The following is an 18862-nucleotide window of genomic DNA, read 5'->3' on the forward strand; positions in this document are numbered from 1 at the left end:
AATTTTAACCAGTTTATTCAAAAACTAAACAAAATCCCTTTAAGCAAATCTTTGGAACTAATGTGTCACAGAATAAAAGCACACATTTATACCTGGCTCTGTCCATTATTTAGATCTCGTCTCAATTTTTATGGTGAAATGCTTTGTTTGTATGAAAACATAATATAGTTGCTATACATTTTTCCTCATATTTATGTCAGTTATCTACAGCAGAAGTTTCACATTGATGTCTCCACATTTACATTTTGTTCTTGTTCAACTGCAGCGTCTGGCCTTAATGGCTGAAATGTTTCGAAGTGTTGCTTTAAGGGAGTCCCACTCGTTAGAGAGAAAAGCCCAAATGAGTGCTGGCAAAACCCTCTGCAGACTCTGACAAATTCACTTTTTAAACTCATTTATAATGTAAAAATGTCTTTGAGCCTTCTATTCCGGACGCAGAAAGTCCATCAGTGACTTGATTCCCGTGGTGACTTGAAAAAGACGTTGTCCTCGTGTAAACCTGGAGCTTTAGCTTCAGCTTTAGCGAAGGCCAGGTCGCTCAAGCTGACGTCCATAATGTCCCTGTAATAACTATCCGCTGGCTCTTGGCTCGGCTCGAGCTTAATATTCTTAAAAACTCTCCGAGCCAAAGGGATTTACGGCGTGTTTGGCCACAGTCCCTCTTCACAGCTCTGAAGACATGTCCGAGCTTTACACCGCTGTATTTTTATTATTTTACAGTAGGAAGAGTCGAACATATTATTACATTACGCCATTGATACACCGCACGCGCCTTTCAGAGCCGAGCGCCCTGAGCGTCCGAGCTCTCTCGCGCACATGTACATGTACACTGCAGGCGAGCGCTGAGAAGCGCCACGCTGTTCACTCCACCTGTTTCTTTGTTGAACTGAACGCATGTCTTGGCCTCAATCAACTTGATGTCATCCACCTTCACTGCTTTCCTTTTGGGAAAAGTGACGAGGCCACAAAAAAAGAGCAGCAGAGTGACTTGAGGGAAAGTCTTGATGTGGAAAAATGACAAGGTGGTGTAGCTGTACTGCCATATGTCAGGCAATATTCCTCTCTCTTTATGAAATAAGCTCCCAATACTACCACTATAGTCGCAATAATAATAATTATCATAATAAAAATCATAATAATAATCTTAAACTTGTATACACTCATATAAATAATCATACAATGCAGGACAATCTTTTATTTATTTAGTAATAATGTGTTTTATACATTTTCGGACAGAAATCGGCTTCGCACAGCGAGCCGCAGACGAGAAAAATGCGCGTGGATCGCATTTTTGAGTTTAGGAGCGGAAGCGGCTGCGGGCTGAGGCGCTCAGCTGCGCCGCCTCGGCTGCAGTGAACACGCACGAGAGCGCGCTCATCTGATAAACAGGGAGCCAACTGAAGCGAGCCTTGCGAATGCACGCGGAGAGGCACTCCAAGATGAATTCGGCTACAAAAACGCGTCCAGTGTATCATTGGCCTTATTCTCTTTTAGTTATAGTTAAACACTGTAATGAAAGCAAGACGTTTTCAAACTAACGCCATCAAAGGAAATGACCATATTTGGATTACAGCGTCATCTCGGTCACAGTCTTTCATGCTGCACGTGGCTACCAAACATGTCAGTATTTGGGAATGAATAAGGGTGGGAAAGACCAGGGAAAAAACCTAATAAATAAACATTGTGAAGAAATATAAATTATTAACATTTTAGAATGTCAGTTTAGTGTTTAAAATTCTTCATGATTTGGCCTCACAGCCCCTGAGAATATTTGTGAAATCTTGTGACGAGGCAGGACGTAGAACTACGTGAGCTTCCTCCAGAGGAGACTATTCTGTGAACTTTAGATCTTCCACTTTTGGACAGAATTGTTTCTCTGTGAAGCTGCAGGGATGAAGAACTTGTTGCCATTAACTGTTGGACAGAGTAGCTCCTTACAACAGTTTAAATGTAAACTGAAGAAGTGGTTGAAACACAGTCAGATTTGTGATCATGAGCACAAAACTGGTTAATCAGGGTAGTGTTAAAAATGTAAGAAGGTTCCATCCATCCATCCATCCATCCATCCATCCATCCACCCATCCATCAATCATCCACCCAACCCCACCCATCCATTTTCTTCCGCTTTATCCGGGGCCACCAGTCTCAGCAGAGATGCCCAGACTTCCCGATCCACACACACCTCCTCCAGCTGTTCTGGGGGGACCCCGAGGCCACACCAGGCCAGCTCGGAGACATAGTCCCACCAGCGTGTCCTGGGCCTTCCACGTGGCCTCCTCTCAATAGGACATGCCTGGAACACCTCCCAGATGGCGACCAGGAGGCATCCGGAACAGATGCCCTAGCCACCTTAGCGGGCTCTTTTTGACATGAAGGAGCAGCGACTCTCCAAGGGTGCGCCCAGCCACCCTGCGAAGAAAGCTCATTTCGGCCGCTTGCCCTTTCGGTCATTACCCAAATCTCATGACCATACGTGAGGGTGGGAACGTAGATCGATCGGTAAATCAAGAGCTTTGCCCCGACTCAGCTCACAACAATCCGATACAGCGACCGCATCACTGCTGACGCCGCACTGATCCGTCTGTCGATCTCACGCTTCTTCCGTCTCTCACTCAAGACCCCGAGATACTTGAACTCCTCCACTTGAGGTAAGGACTCCCCACCGACCTGTAGAGGGTAAACCACCTTTTTCCGGTGGAGAACCATGGCCTCAGATTTGGAGGTGCTGATCCTCATCCCGGCCGATACACACTCGGCTGCAAACCGCCCACGAGCAGCTGAAGGTCCTGATTTGATGAAGCCAACAGAACAACATCATCTGCAAACAGCAGAGATGAGATCCTGAGGCTCCCAAACCGGACGCCCTCCGGCCCCTGGCTGCGCCTAGAAATTCTGTCCATAAAGGTAATGAACAGAACCGGTGACAAAGGGCAGCCCTGGCGGTTGGTCGGCATCAGCATCATGTAAGAAGGTATAATAAAATGTAAAAAAATTAAATAATTGTAATTGCTAATGTAAATACTGCAAATATTGCATCTGAAGGTTTATTGATGTAATCCCTGTGCCGGTGCTTTATCTGTATTTTATGTTGTGAATGGACTCTGAAGTAAGAATGCTCATTGGTCACTGAATAAACCTGCCGTCACTTTGTCTCTGCTCAGGGACGACGGGTGAAAATTAGCTTGTAGCTATCTCTGGTCTGTGCAACACATTGTGTCCCTGTCAAATACGTAAATAAATAAATAAACATCGTACAGAGAGAGTTTGGGCTGTGTTTTGATCCCAACTCCAGTAGGTAGTACCTGGAGGAAACCGCTGCAAACGCGGGGAGAACATGCAAACTCCACACGGAAAAGCCCCATTCAGATGGGGATCGAACCCGGGACCTTCTACCTTTGAAGCACGAGCACTAACCGCTGCACCACCTTGGTGTTGTCTGATAACTTGCACATCGACAGGCACCATGCAGTCTGGGAATTGAACCCATGACCCTCCTGCTGTGTTACCTGGAAGTAGAAGGCGGCCTGTCCGAACCAGTAGTGCATGATGGTGACCTGCGCCGCATCGTATCGAAGACGGCTCCACACAAACCGCGACATGAGCGCCTGGATGAGTAGCGAGCCGCACAGCACGGGTAGGTTATGGGCGCGGAACAACAGCGCCACCAGCAGGACGAGGCCGGCGTACACCTCCCACAGACCGCGGGTCCGGAGCCGTGGCACCGAGCTCAGCTGGGAGCGCAGCAGGTCCTTCGTCCCGGAAAACAAGATCCCCAGCACGAAGACGTACACGAACCGCGCCTCCACAGTGCCCCTGCAGGAGAGAGGAGGGACTACATGATGAATAATGCCTCGCCTCTATGGTGCCCCTGCAGGAGAGAGCAGGGATAAACATGATGAAAAATGCCTCTATGGTGCCCCTGCAGGAGAGAGCAGGGATAAACATGATGAAAAATTCCTCTATGGTGCCCCTGCAGGAGAGAGGAGAGACAACATGATGAATAATGGCTTTACGGTGCCCCTGCAGGAGAGAGCAGGGATAAACATGATGAATAATGCCTTTACGGTGCCCCTGCAGGAGAGAGGAGGGATAACAACATGAATGAAAGTGTGTTTGAGAGTGTGAGTGTGGGACAACGGATGGAAATTAGCCCAAGGCTACAATCCAGTGTGGCTTGTGTGGCTCATTAACATGCACTGTCCCGACCAAATAACACAATAAACTAAACTTAAAGCGTGCCGCTGCCGCTGAAGAGGGACAAACAAAATTAGATCTCAAAAATAAGGCTCTAAAGGAGGTGACTAAGGTGAATAAGTGTAGAAAAGACGCTGGAGCGGCTTGGAGCAGGACGTGAGACTACTGGATATTTAGTTTCAGCTGTTTTAGATCAATATTGCACTTTCTAACCAACAAAGCGTGAGAAAGTGATAGAGTATTACCAAGTACCTGCAAAAACAGAATCTTTAAGCAACTTGATGAGCCTTTTTGTGTACGCAAAAAGGCGCCTCGTGGTCCAGTCGAGCTGTGTTTCTGATCTCTCCTCTGCCCATCGACTGCAGCTGAACGCTTAAACTAAACCGAGGCAGAACCGAGCCTGGACTGACTCCGGCTCTGCTCTCAGACAGTTTTCAGATGAACACGTCCAGTTCAAGTCCAGTTCATCAGTGACTTATCGACCGCAGCCTTGGCACAAAACGAGCAGCTGTCAAATCTGTCAAAACGCCGACTCCAAAACTCAGAGTCTGCCTCGTCATCAGCGTTACATCACAGCTCCAGAACGTTCACCTCCACAGCAGTTTTTAAGGCCTACGATCATTACTTCTACAGCCAAAAACGTGAAAGATATATGGATATGTCATTTTATAAACATTTGGGTCCATTACAGTAAAAAGAGGACTGTGTGTTAGCTCTTTGTTGTGAATAATTGGAAAAATGAAAACGCTGGGAACAAGAAAATGTGCAGAAATCTTCAGTAAAACCAGAAAATAACAGACTAAACTCTTTTTATGTCGCTTTGAGCTGGAGATTTCCCGGAAATCCCTCCAACAAGGCGACATTCCCTCCTCTTTCCCCTCACTTATTCATTCACAAATACAGACATGTTTTCCTGGCTGTTGCCTAGGGCTGGCGATAAATTTAATGAATTTGACTAATTCATGCTTTTGAAAACAGAGTAGATGGAAGATCTGGGTATCGTTTGTTCAATGAATTTTCAATTTGAAAACAACAATGAAATTACCCAGAAATATTTGCTACGAGCATCTTTTGTTTCATACACTGAAACAAAATTACTCAAAATGGCACTTATTTAAAAAATGTCAATACAGTACTTCAAAATGAAATTTGAAATGACAGACTTCGAATGTTATTATTATTATTTTGTTTTTATTTTATTTTTGGAGTCAGCAGAGATGCCCAGACACTTTCACCAGGCCACAGAGACATAGTCCCCCCAGCATGTCCTGGGCCTACCAGGCTCCCTATGTAGTTAAACAAAATCTGGTACATCAAAGTGGAGGAGAGAGGATCTCAGGGGAGGTCGTGCCACCTACATGCTCAGCTCCCGCACCTCACGTCCGTCATCGTCAGCTTTAAATAATGAAATGTATCTGTATGTAAATGTATCTGTATGTAAATGTATCTGTATGTAAATGTATCTGTATGTCAAATTGTCACTGCGTTTTTGTCACATTTTTGAAGCTTTTTTTGTCATTTCCGTCACATTTTTCGTCACGTTTTAGGCAAGTTTTTGTGGCTTTTTTCCTCGCCTTTTGTCATGTTTTTGTTTTTTTTGTCACGTTTTTGGTGTGTTTTCGTTGCTATTTTGAGGTTGTTGTTTTTTAAGCTTTAATGTGCTCGTTTGTCCTCTTAAAGGGGGGTATTATGCAAAATCGACTTTTTCAAGCTTTACATCATGTTATGTCATTCCCTCATTAAAAACATGTCTGAAGTGTTGCCTTAGCACATTGACATATTTTTGAGTAATCTGTACAAACTGATGGCAGCCATTTTAGGGATAGGTTTGCCTGAGTCCTCCTAGGAACGCCCCCACCTCCTGGAGACGCCTCCGAGCTTTCGTCACCAGCCGAGTAACCAACCACTGCTCCTCAGCAGAACCCCCTCCCCACTGATCATTTCATTCCACTCTTTAACAGCATCTGCACTTTAGTCGCTCCATAAGACACTTTACAAGCTCCCACTCGACTACATTTGGAAGATTTTTTTCACAGGGATGTTTAGCGTCCCCCCACAGTTTGGGGATGGAGCTCTGGCCCTTTCTTACACTGTACACTTACACTGGTCTCCAGTCTCTGCAGCTCACTCTCTCTCCAGCGCGGATCATAATGTTCGGAGTCCTGCCAAGTGCTGCAGAGAAGAGCTCCACACTGTTCTATAGTGTCCCAGCATTCAGCAGGTGACGAGTTCATCCCAAAGTTACTGTCAGACGCCGCAGAGACAGACTGTGCTTTCTTTCTCCTCTGTTTACAGCTGCAGGAGTCGCAACCATGAAATAACAATGAAGTCACTCTGAAAACTAACGGCTTTGTCCCCGAGGAGAAACTCTACCAAACTAATGCGTATGTACACTACAGGAGCTTTTTAGGGTGAAATGGACCAAAAACGCCCCGCCTGTTCTGAACAGACCACTGCAGCAGGCTACGGCCAGGCGATAATGACTAAAATGTGTGCTGCAAACAAAAATGTGCTCCAAACATCTACATTTACTTTCATCACTTTGTCGCTCTAAAAGATTTTTTCCTTATTTTTCAATTTTTTTTCCCCATTTCCCCCCATTTTTATTCCCATTTCTTCCCAATGTTTGCCCTATTTTTCCACTAGTTTTATTTTCTTAAATCATTTTTTCCACTTTTTCCCCATTTCCTGACTTTGGAAGATATGCAAATTTACAAAATCTCAAACAGCCATTTTGATATGAACTTGTAGGCGATATTGCCCACATTGTGCAATCCCCCAGACAGGCTTTCACTGGAATTTGGAGAGGATGCTGGTGTGTCTGCTGCCGCTTCTCCCACTGTGAATTGTGTTGACTGTTTTGTTTTTGGACTGGTACTGAGTCAACACAAAATGTTTCATGGACGAGTAGGCTATCAACCATCAGATGTTGCTTTGGCCTGGATTACAATCACTCACCCGAACTACACTGGATCCCGCATACTTCCATGTTTCCTTTGGGACTACTGCATCATCTTCTCAGATTACCCAATACATCTTCAGACTCACACTTGCTACATCCAACCAATAAATCCAACATCAACATCAGCACTACAGTGCCTCGGCGTCGAGTTAGCCTGCAAGTTATCCACGGCGGCATCTAGCACTGACTAGCCAAGCACACGGAGTGCGTCTCGGATAACATGTTATCTGCATGGCTATACTGTGGATTTACTGCTGGTGTGCTATTGAGTTCCTCTGCTGCATTCATTTATAGTCCTCAGTGGGTCTCCGACTTCGAAAGAGACCAGTATCTAGCTATAGAATCCACCGTAGTGTCCTTTGCTCATCAATGCATTGCTCACGCAGTGAGTAGGACATTTTCTTCTTTAGAGCTCCACAGTCTAAATTTTACCCAAGCCACAATACCGCCAAACTGTATTGACATTCCGAAGAGAATCAAGTTGCTTCGCGGCTCCGAATACAACCATAAAGGCTTGCATAGATTGTTTGTTTACTCTGATAATCCCATTCTGTCTTCTCCATGTAACAGGAACACTTTATTTTGGAGAGAATGCTTATCACATGCGCTCTCAATTACAAGGCGTTTCAAATCCAATATATCATGAAACTGAAAATAACATTGACTTAATCTCTTTGACAGAAACGTGGCAAGGCAATAATGACTTTCTGACATTTAACCAGGCCACTCCTCCTGGATATTTGTACCTTCAAAAAGCCCACAATACAGGTCGTGGTGGAGGTACTTCAATAATCTACAAAAGGGAGAATGCAACTAAACTACTCTTTGCGCTTTCCAACCTTCGGCTGATCTCCAACCTTTCTTTTCTAAGTAAGATCCTGGAGAAAGCAGTTACTGTTCAAATTCAACAACATATGTCCAACCATGAGCTCTTTGAAACCGTTTTAATCAAGATTTTGACAACATCACAGTACTGAAACAGCCCTTATCAATATACCTGATGACCTCCTCCATGCTGCTGACATCAAGATACAGTTCCCCACTCCATCCTCCTTGACCGCCTCTCCAAATACATTGGACTCTCTGGTACTGCTTTCTCCTGGTTTCACTCATATCTCGCCAACAGACAACAGTTTATTTCAATCACTGGATCCCACTCTCCATCATCCCCTATTCATGAAGGTGTACCGCAAGGATCAGTTCTCTGACCACTTCTCTTTACCATTTAAATGCTTCCCCTGGGACAGATCATAAGGAAATATGGACTAAATTGTCATATGCTGACGACACACAGTCACATCATGATCCTCTCCTCTAAACCCACTGCCCAGCTTCCTCCTCAGTCCCTCTGCCTTGCAGAACTCTGGACCGCACTCATATCCAACTTTCTTAAATTAAACACTGACAAGATAGAGCCCATGATTGTGGCTACCAGACAAATGCTCCGGAAGGTTGGGGATCTGGTGCTCACCGGTGATGGCAACAATGGAGGGTGTCATCCCGGATTCCACCCTTTCTTTTGAACCACACATATGCCTTATAACAAAGTCAGCCTTCTTTCACCTCAGGAACTCGGTAGCAGAAACACTCATACATGCCCTCATAACCTCATGACTGGACTATTGCAATAGAGTTCTGTCTGGGATCCCTCAAAAGCTCCTGGACAGGCTCAAATACATCCAAAACTCTACCGCCAGGGTCCTGACTCACACATCACCCCTACACTCATCCATTTACACTGGCTTCCTGTAAAATACCGCATTCAGTATAAAGTCATTCTTCTTACTTACAAATCCCTCCACTCCCTGGCCCTTACCTGTCTGACCTCATCCACATTTACACTCCCTCCCGGTCTCTCCGCTCCTCTTCAGCCCAGCTCACCCCACTCCACGTTGGGGAACATGGGGGACAGAGCCTTCTGCGTCCAGGCCCCCACACTTTTTAATTTGGTAAATGACAAAAATAGTGCCTCACAGTGGCTTGGATGAGTGACTTTAATCGGATACTGCTGAGGGAATAGTAAAGCGTTTGATGACTCCTTACTGAGAAAAGTGGTCATTTTAGAGTGTTTTTTTAGTAACTGTGTTACTCACTGTAGTCAAATACAGACGGTCAACAGTGCCCCCTGTCACTGCCTTTGCAGACTGTTACATTAACTTGAAAACCTACATTGAATATTTACAATCCGTTTTATTTTACCGTTTTTATTTTATTTTAAAGTTGAAGTGTTGTGACTAAAATCCAAACCACTTCAAACACATTTTGTTTCATTGTTGTTGTTTGTAAAAGTCTCTGGTGTCGCCTCACTGACTCCCCCCTCTGGGCTTCAGTAAAGAAAATCCCAGACTCCAGCGCCGCGCCTGTGATTGAATCGTTTAGGACGAGGCGCTAATTGCTGCTGAAGTAAACGATCCTGGAGCTGATGGAGCTCAGGATCTCATTACATGCCGTAATTAAAAAGACAAACCGCACGCCGCTATTTATAGACAAGACCGCCGTGAAATACTCACTTCTGTCGCCAACGGTTCTACCCCAGATGCCCTCCCACCCGCCTGTACGAAGGTCAGATTCAGACCTCTTTAGACCATTTTTTACAACGCTGCTGTCGCTTTTATGGCTTAAAAACTAAACACAAACTCAAAAAGTTGAGCGAATTTCATTTCTAAGAGACTTGCAGACATTCCACCAAATAGAGGAATGAGGGAAACTTCAGAAGCTCTGCCATATTTCTAGAAAGTACTGAAGTATTTGCTGCAGAAAAGACTTGAGGCGAGATGCTGCAAGTGGTATTTGTTGTACTATTTTTCCTTGACATCATCTTTGTCTTCAGACAAAGTTACTGGTGTTTATTTTGTAAAACGTTTCCTTAAGTCATTAAATGAATTACACCAAAATTAGGGCTTTAAAAGTAATTAAAACGCATTAAATAAGAGCGAAACTGGCATTAAATCTACATTTCTTCCAAAGAATTTCTCTTTAGAGACAGATCCCACAACAATGACATCACTCAACATTTTTTTACCGCCAAAACACAAAACCTCTGGTCTAAGACAAACTCCGCTGCAGTTCTGACTCTCATTTGACACTTTTTTGCTCCAAAGTTACCCGTTGTGTCCATTTTTTCCTCATATTTCTGTCCTTAATTCACAGAACTTTCATATTGATATCTCTACACTGAATCTTTTCCCCTGTTCTCCTTAAATCGATGGCGTTTCCTTTAAATGCCTCTCGATCGGCGGCTTTTCCCTTTATTGGAGCCGAATTGGTTTAAAATGCAAAACAGCTTTTAATTGCTGCTTTTGTGATTTAATGAGGCAGATTTGCATGTTGACAATGAGCGAAAAAGAAGTGCCTCGTCTTGACAAAATAATTACACAATGATTTAATTATGAATCCCACCCACGACCGGCCGCGGCGACACAAGAGGAAACAACAGATTAAAAACAAAATAACAAACGAACGAACAAACGAGAGGAAATGGGCAGAAATTAAAAATGTCAAAAATGTGAGAGGAAAAATGGAGGGGAAGAAGAGGAGCAGAGCAAGAGGAGAGAAAGAGCACAGGAAGAGGAGAGGAATGGGAGAAGATGACAGGCATAGGAGAGGAAGGGGAAAAGAAGAAGAGCAGAAGGAGAAGAGCAGAGGAAGAGAAAGGGGAATGGAGGCGGAGCAAAGAAGAGGAAGGGGAGAAGAAGAGGAGCAGAGAAGAGGAAGGGGAGAAGAAGAGGGGCAGAAGAAGAGCAGAGAAGAAGGGGAGAGGAAGAGGAGAGAAAGGGTAGAGGAGGACCAGAGAAGAGGAAGGGGAGAGGAAGAGGGAAGGGAGGAAGGGAGGGAGGGTAGAGAAGGAGAAGAGACAGATGGGAGTTTGGTGATGTTTTGGTGCAGAGGGATGATCTGGTTTGTAAATGTGAGGAGAGTTTGGTGAATGACAGGGAGTTGCAGACACAGCCTTGTTAGAGCCTGTGCAGGTTCAGGACACAGCTCCAAAGCTCCTGCTCCTCATAAATATTAATGTCCTACTGAGTCGAGTGACGAGAGCTGTTTTCACCCACACTTACTGCACTGGCTCCACATTCATACAAACACAGAGGAATCCTGTGCCTCTCGGTGCATTTGTAGAGGTCTTTGAACTAAACAGAGTGAGTGAAAACAGCTGTTCGATCACATGAATAAACCACTTTAAAGTGCCTCTATTATCAGGAACAATCCCCTTTATTGAGGTCTTAACCATTTTATAAAGTTATTTCCACCTCAAAAACATGCCCCAAGTTGTATTTGGCTTCATGTCAGAGTTTTCTGAAAAATGACCACCAAAGTACGAGCAGGGACTGAGCAGAGCAGCTCGCCTCTGAGTCCATGTGTCTCTCATCTGTTCTGTCTGTGCTGGTTAAAAACAGAGACACCAATAGATTTTTTGTTTTTCGTTAACTTATTGGTTTAGTTACTGGAACCGCCACCATAACGCGGTGGAGGGGTTTGAGCACCCGAATGATCCTGGGAGCTCTGTTGGCGGGGCTTCGTGCCCCTGTAGGGTCTCCCAGGGCAAACAGGTCCTAGGTGACGGGTCACAGAGCGGTTCAGAAGCCCCTGATGACCAGTTGGACTGTAGCCGAGTTTGACTGGCTTTGTTCTGTAATGAGGAGTTGGTGACGAGGGCGACATTTTTGGCGTGACATTGTAGATGTAAGCCCCTGTTGTAATGTGTTGTAATCCTGATGAAAAACAAACGAGGGAAGTGTGTGTTTGAGTCATGCGTTTGCAGACGCGGCGCTGTGGAGTTTATCAGCAGAAAGAGACAGACTCTGGGGAGACGGCGCTTCTGAAAAGGCCACATCGACTTTTTCTGAGACGCTGTTTCAATTAGGCTCCTGTCTGCGAGTGTGCACAAGGCTGTGTGTGTGTGTGTGTGGGCGTGCACGTGCGGGGAGGCTCACACAGACAGAATACAGGAGTTCAGAGCTGCATTTTCGGGTTTGAGAGCGACTTTTAACCATCTTCTATGGTTGATGAGCTCAAAAAGGTTTCATCGAGGTTCAAACCTCAATATATCTGTCAGGAATTAAGTATGGAAAGATCTTTGTGTGACAAAACCTGACTACTGACCATTGCAGTGACTCCATGAAATAGGTAAATCTGTCCTTGAGTTGAGGGCTACAAAAGGGCAGGAAATAAAACACAACCTAACCCCCCCATTTTTCACAGATTTCTTGCACATTTTCCGTTTCTTAACATAAGACAAGCAGCAGTTTCGATATATCGCCCACCTCTAAATAATCAGCAAGCCGGAAACATTTGAGTGACTTACTTCTCGGCATGGCGTGTGGAGCGTTGCCACGGGAACGACACGTTGCCGATGGCGGCTCTGTAGGTGTAGACGCCGATGAGCCCCAGCCCCAGCGCTGCCTTGGACACCAGCGAGCACTTCCTCTGCACCAGGAAGTAGATGAGCAGCAGACAGACGGCTGCCACCAGCGACAGCGCCACCTTGTGTTCAGAGCTGAGGAGACAAGAGACAATATGTGTCAGGGACGGAGAGGGAAGTGTTGAGGCCAAGGGCACTTCAGCTGATCTTCTAAAATCCGGCGGAACTCTGGAATAGTGTTGTCACGATACAAACATTTCAGACTTGATTTAGACACTGATTTCGATACCACGGCAAATAAAACCACTATTTTTGCTGTAGTTCAAACTAGCTTTACAGCTGACTTTGGTATCATTTCATTTACATGCAAACCAATGAACCCTGCTAGGCTAGGCTAAGCCATTGAAATGAATGGGCACTAAGCTAACATTAGCAACACTAGCAAGTTTCTATAAAAACGCTGCTGCTTTCAACCGGGTACAACAGCAGTAATCAGATCCTACACTTCCACAATGGATGCATTTATGAGAAGGAGGGGCCCGGGGGAAAGTATTGACACCTGCCATAGAATTAAATTACCTGCTCAAATCAATATCTAGCTTCGATTCCACTTTTATTATCGATTTAGTGTCAAAAAATCACTTTTTTGGAAACCCTACTCCTAACTGCACTGACACATTTAGATGCTCCTCGTCACGGCTGACGATGACACACATCCAGGTCAAGGGAAGGAAGTTCCTGATCTTATTTACACTTTTTAGACGCAGCCTTAAAGTGGGTCGGAGAAGGGACGAAGAATTGGTTTCTTAAAGGGCCATAGTCTATCCAGGGAGTCCTGGGTCTTCCCAACAGCTCTACTTTGATCTCCTCACCCCCAGCCCCCACAGTGGAAACTCATCTGGGCCTCTTGTATCTGAGATCTCATGACCGTAGGTGAGGCTAGGAACACAATCATGAATTGAGAGTGTTGCCTTTCGACTCAACTCCTTCAGTCCGATACACCAGCGGTTCTCAAATACTTTTATCACAAGTTATTTTCTCGTAGGAAAGGTGTGGTTTACGATCGTCCATAGCCGCTTATTGGGCGCTACGAATGTCTATCATGAGTCTGCACGTAGCCTTAGCGTCGTATAAAACAACGTATGACGTACCCGCTGTAAACTTTCAAGCTTAAGTATTTACAACACAGTCTAAAGGTTGATCAAAAGATGGAGTCGCTGCTGTCATGTTGGATCTGTAAATAAACTTTAAATATAAAATTATCCGTAAACAAACTCCAAACTTGCCGTCCCTCCTCGTTCTGTGATTGGTTCCAAATCCATGCGAAAATTTGGGCCATGGTCCCCAGAGTGTTGTGCAGTTCGAAATGATTCGAGCGCACACAGCAGCGTGGATATTCCCAGGCTTTTCCATAGACATGTAGTCTGGGAGTGAGTGTGATCTCAGCCACTTCCCGGTGGGCGTGATTGACAGATGGGATTAACTCTGAGGGATTTTATATTTTCCAAATGATTTAAAACAGACGAAAGTGCCGCCATCTTTAATGTTTTAGAAGAGTGCGATGACAGCTTCCGTGTCTCTGCACAAATGAGTGGTCCGATAGTGGTCCAAAATCTGGAAATGATAGGCTGCGAGCAGCTGTCCAGACGGTTTTCTTTTGAACAGAAAGGAGGAGCGTCTGACTGGACAGGCAAAAACATTTGCTCAAACTGTTTGACTTCTGAACCTCTTCTGGGCCCCTGGGGAGGCCCACACCTTTGGATTTAGTTTTCAGGATTCGACCTGATTATATGCAGATTTTTGCTTCAGCTTCAGTGTCATTAACCGCCTTTAGAGGCATTTCTCAGACTATCACGTCTGCAGCCTGCTGTTGCTTTAACTCCGCCGTTATCATTCCGTATCTGCAGCGATGGAGTCCACTCTGCAAGACTGACCCATCACCCCTGACCCCTCTGCTGCCCCATGCTGTCTGCGGGACGAGACGTGAGTGCTGTTTCAATCCGCCGCTGACCTTTGACCCTCCACATCCCTGCACATCCCTGCATGCTTCAGCAGGAGAGGAGCCTATAGATGATTTATCGCTCTGTCAGACGGAGCAGAGCCGCTCTGGTGTAAAACAAGTCACATCTAAGGCTTTTTAATGCCATTTCAAGGCCCAAATACTAGATTTTGAAACATCAGTGCACATCACACTTAAATGCAAGACGCTGCAGGTAAAAATGTACCAAAGACTTGCTCAGAGGGATTTTAGTTTTTGAATAAACTACTGTAGAATAAACTTTTGGGGTTCAAATCTCAATAAATTGGTCAAGAATCAGAATGATCTGTAAAAATCTGTGTGTGAAAAAAAGCTTCCAAATGTAGTTGAGTCAGAGCCTAAAGTGTGGAGTCTAATGGAGCGACGAAAATGCAGATGTTGATGATGAAACAGTGGAACGAAAACGGACCCAAAGTTTCGTGACTTCTCAAAGCCACAGAACGTCAGAGAATAAACATCGGAAAGACCGAGTTTGGGCTGTTTTTACTCTGACTAAAAAGCAACAACATTCACTCTTAAACTCTGCTCCTGAACTTCTGTTATCTCCTGTAAAGTCCAGGCCGCGGAGTATTCTCTCGTTTAAAGAGGCGGGAGGCCGTTTTGTGCCGATAGGGAAGCCTCCGAGGACCAAAAAGCCTTTGCGCCGCACTATCTCACAGCTACAACTTAGTGCTGACCGCGAGGGACTGAAGCTGGAATTAAAAACTGATCAGACCTGAAAACATACACCGCACACCTTTCTCCTGCTGTCAGATGGCCTCCCGTCCACCTACACTTCTGATAGAGCAAGAAAAGGGTGCAGAAACTTGATTATAGTTTTGCTAAACCGTTTCAACTCCACAGACAATTAGTTAAAAAAAAAAATTAATAAGTTAAAGCCGCAAGTGGCTTGCGGCCGTGCATCGATTACTCTGTAATCCTACCGAGAGCGCCATCTACCTTTTGTACACACCTTATTGCCCTTTTAGTTGAGAGGCGACCGAGCGTTAGACAGAAAGGGAAGGTTTCTGTCTAAAATCGCTTAGTACAGGGCGCCCTTAGTACAGGGTGCTTAGTACAGGGTGCCCTGTCCTTTGGAACTAATATGTCTCAAAAATAAAACCACTTTAAACCTGGCTCTGTCTACTATTTAAATTTGTTGTGGTAAATAGTAGCCGGGTTTTACCAGACCCTCGTACTGACTACGTTTCGTACCAGGGTCTGGAACTTCACAATTGAGCTCCGTTATCAGGTGGGAGGGGTGAACTCCTTTGAAACGACTGGATCTGATTTTCACTAGTGTTTGGTCGTGACGTATGTAATGTGCCCGAGTGAGTGAAGCAGCTATCATGACTCTATCATAGCTCTATCATGACTTTATCATAGCTCTATCATAGCTCTATCATAGCTCTATCATGACTTTATCATAGCTCTATCATAGCTCTATCATAGCTCTATCATGACTTTATCATAGCTCTATCATAGCTCTATCATAACTCTATCATAGCTCTATCATAACTCTATCATAACTCTATCATAGCTCTATCATAGCTCTATCATAACTCTATCATGACTCGATCATGGCTCTATCATAGCTCTATCATAGCTCTATCATAACTCTATCATAGCTCTATCATAGCTCTATCATAACTCTATCATGACTCGATCATGGCTCTATCATGGCTCTATCATGGCTTTATCATAGCTCTATCATAGCTCTATCATAGCTCTATCATAACTCTATCATAGCTCTATCATAGCTCTATCATAACTCTATCATGACTCGATCATGGCTCTATCATGGCTCTATCATGGCTTTATCATGGCTCTATCATAACTCTATCATAACTCTATCATAACTCTATCATAACTCTATCATGACTCTATCATGACTCTATCATAACTCTATCATAACTCTATCATAACTCTATCATGGCTCTATCATGGCTTTATCATGGCTCTATCATAACTCTATCATAACTCTATCATGACTCTATCATAACTCTATCATAGCTCTATCATGACTTTATCATAGCTCTATCATAACTCTATCATAGCTCTATCATAGCTCTATCATAACTCTATCATGACTCGATCATGGCTCTATCATGGCTCTATCATGGCTTTATCATGGCTCTATCATAACTCTATCATAACTCTATCATAACTCTATCATAACTCTATCATAACTCTATCATAACTCTATCATAGCTCTATCATGACTCTATCATAACTCTATCATAACTCTATCATAACTCTATCATAACTCTATCATGACTCTGTCATAACTCTTGGGAACATTCCTTGCACATTCCAAGGGTTTAATTTTAAGTTCTGGATATTTTGGAGCCGAGCCAGGATGGATTGAAGAGCTTCCATTACTTTCATATCCGCCGCCATTGCCAAACTACAACCAGCGCAAATGCTTGGAGTCACCTACAAGCCCCGCCTCCCCCGCTCGCTGAATGGTAGATAGAAAGTCAACCGATGTAACGCAGCCACTGAGATCAAGCCCAGACGTACATGAAGGGAAATGATATTTGACCGGAGTATACGGATGGCTACGGCCAGGCGAGGTAAATATAGACATTTTTGACCATTTTTATGCATAAATCACCTAATTTTTATATGGAAACATGAAATGACAGAAATCTCGCAATAAATTTCTCCCTCATATTTAATCGGTCATCTCTACATTTCATTCATCTGCAGCGTCTCTTTGCTTTATTCGTTGCGCTCGCTCTGAGGCTCAGTCCTGTTTCTGCCCCTGCTCAGTTTGACGGATGGCACGGCGTGTTCCCGTCGTGTCGCTGTAAACACAAATAAGCAGCTCATAAAACTCAGGATTAATGTGTCCGCTGCAGCGCTGTAAAAAGAGGAACCGGCCACAGCAAAGAGGAGAGCGGCCCCAAGCACGAATCCATAAGAGCAAGAACGGTCCACTTGCACAAACTACGCTGCTCCGAGTTGAGGTTTTGTGGTGCTGCTGTTGTCGGCGGAGCTCTCTCCTTCCCTCCTCTGTTGTTTATTATTCAGTATATTGAAAGAACACGGTTCACTCTGAAGACCAGACCGACTCGTTAGGATTCAGAGCGGCTCCTCCAGGAACAACACGGTGATAATACGACCTGACCAAAAACATGCGCCGCCCCTTCTGTGTCTCTGGGTCAAAACATTTCCATATTAACACAAATCAGACACAACGGGAAACTTTTGAGGGAAAAAAACTTGGACAATTTCAGCCAAAAGCTGCAGCTGAATTTCTTGTATTTGACAAAGTTGTGCAGTAAAAGAAATGAGATGGTTAATCTCAGGACGGCTTCACCCACGGGTCACACAAGGAGCAGCAAGTCACAAAATCGTGAACGGTCAATAATTTAAAATGGAGTTGGTGCAGCTAAGAATCCTATTGTGGTAACTATGGCAATGGTCAAAATGCTGAATTTGGGACTTAATATGCAACGGCTTGATCTATCCACATAAAACAAGAGTCACAGCCAGCATCTGAGCAGAGATGTCCAGACCTCCCTCTCCCGCGACACCAGGCCAGAGACATGGTTCCTCCAGAGTGTCCCGAGTCTTCCTGGGGCCTACTACCAATAGAAGACCTCCTGAAGGAGGGGCCAGAAGGCTCCTCAGCTGCTCCTCTCGAAGTGAAGCAGCGCTGGCTCAACTCCGAGCTCTGCACCATCCTACAAAGAAAACTCATTTCGGCCTCCTGTATCCACTTGTATCTTGTCCTTTCAGTCATTACCCAGATCTCATGACCATAGATGAGGGTAGGAACGTAGAACGATGGTAAATTGAGAGCTTTGTCCCCTCCATCTGTCCCTCAGTGAGAACCATAGCCTCGGATATGGAGGAGATAATCCTCATCCTGACTGCAAATCATCCCAGTGCAGCTGAAGGTCCGACAGACCAACATCAGAGCAGAGATGAGAGTAAGCCTCCAGCCCCTGGCTGCGCCCAGAAATACTGTCCATTAAAGTGATGAACACAACTGTGACTCACATTGAGTACAGTTTTGTGTACGGTTTGTGCACGGCGGGGAGCTCTCACAGGACACAACTTCATGAGGTTTCACGCAATAACAACTTTGTACATAAAGAAATACTAGTAAACAGCACATTTTTGTGGAAAAAAGACAGATCAAACTTACAACTCACTGTCAGAGTCAAGCTAATCCACTCCATGCCTCCTCTTTTCTGTATTTCTTCCTTCAGTGAAAATGTTTGGATGTTTCTTTCCAACTCACATTATTATATGACGTTCTAAAATGGCATCAACACAACCTGTTCCACAAACGAAACAAATTAGAGACCTGCAA

The 18862-nt window shown here is 44.6% G+C and overlaps 2 protein-coding genes across 2 annotated transcripts in view; one reads left to right on the top strand and one right to left on the bottom strand.

The window, feature by feature from the left end:
• Positions 1–18862, top strand: part of LOC306962771 (uncharacterized protein) — a 1040752-nt gene that overhangs the window by 37956 nt on the left and 983934 nt on the right. The window lies entirely within an intron of this gene.
• pigg (phosphatidylinositol glycan anchor biosynthesis class G (EMM blood group)) overlaps positions 1–18862 on the bottom strand; it is a 135006-nt gene that overhangs the window by 24660 nt on the left and 91484 nt on the right. The window contains exons 11-12 of the mRNA XM_079555983.1: positions 12462–12653; positions 3507–3813 (exon numbers count right to left, since the gene is read on the bottom strand). Of these exons, the coding sequence (XP_079412109.1) occupies positions 3507–3813; positions 12462–12653 (499 nt within the window). The remainder of the gene's footprint in view (positions 1–3506; positions 3814–12461; positions 12654–18862) is intronic.

The sequence above is a fragment of the Gobius niger genome (assembly GCF_951799975.1).
Source record: "Gobius niger genome assembly, chromosome: 5".
NCBI lineage: Eukaryota > Metazoa > Chordata > Actinopteri > Gobiiformes > Gobiidae > Gobius > Gobius niger.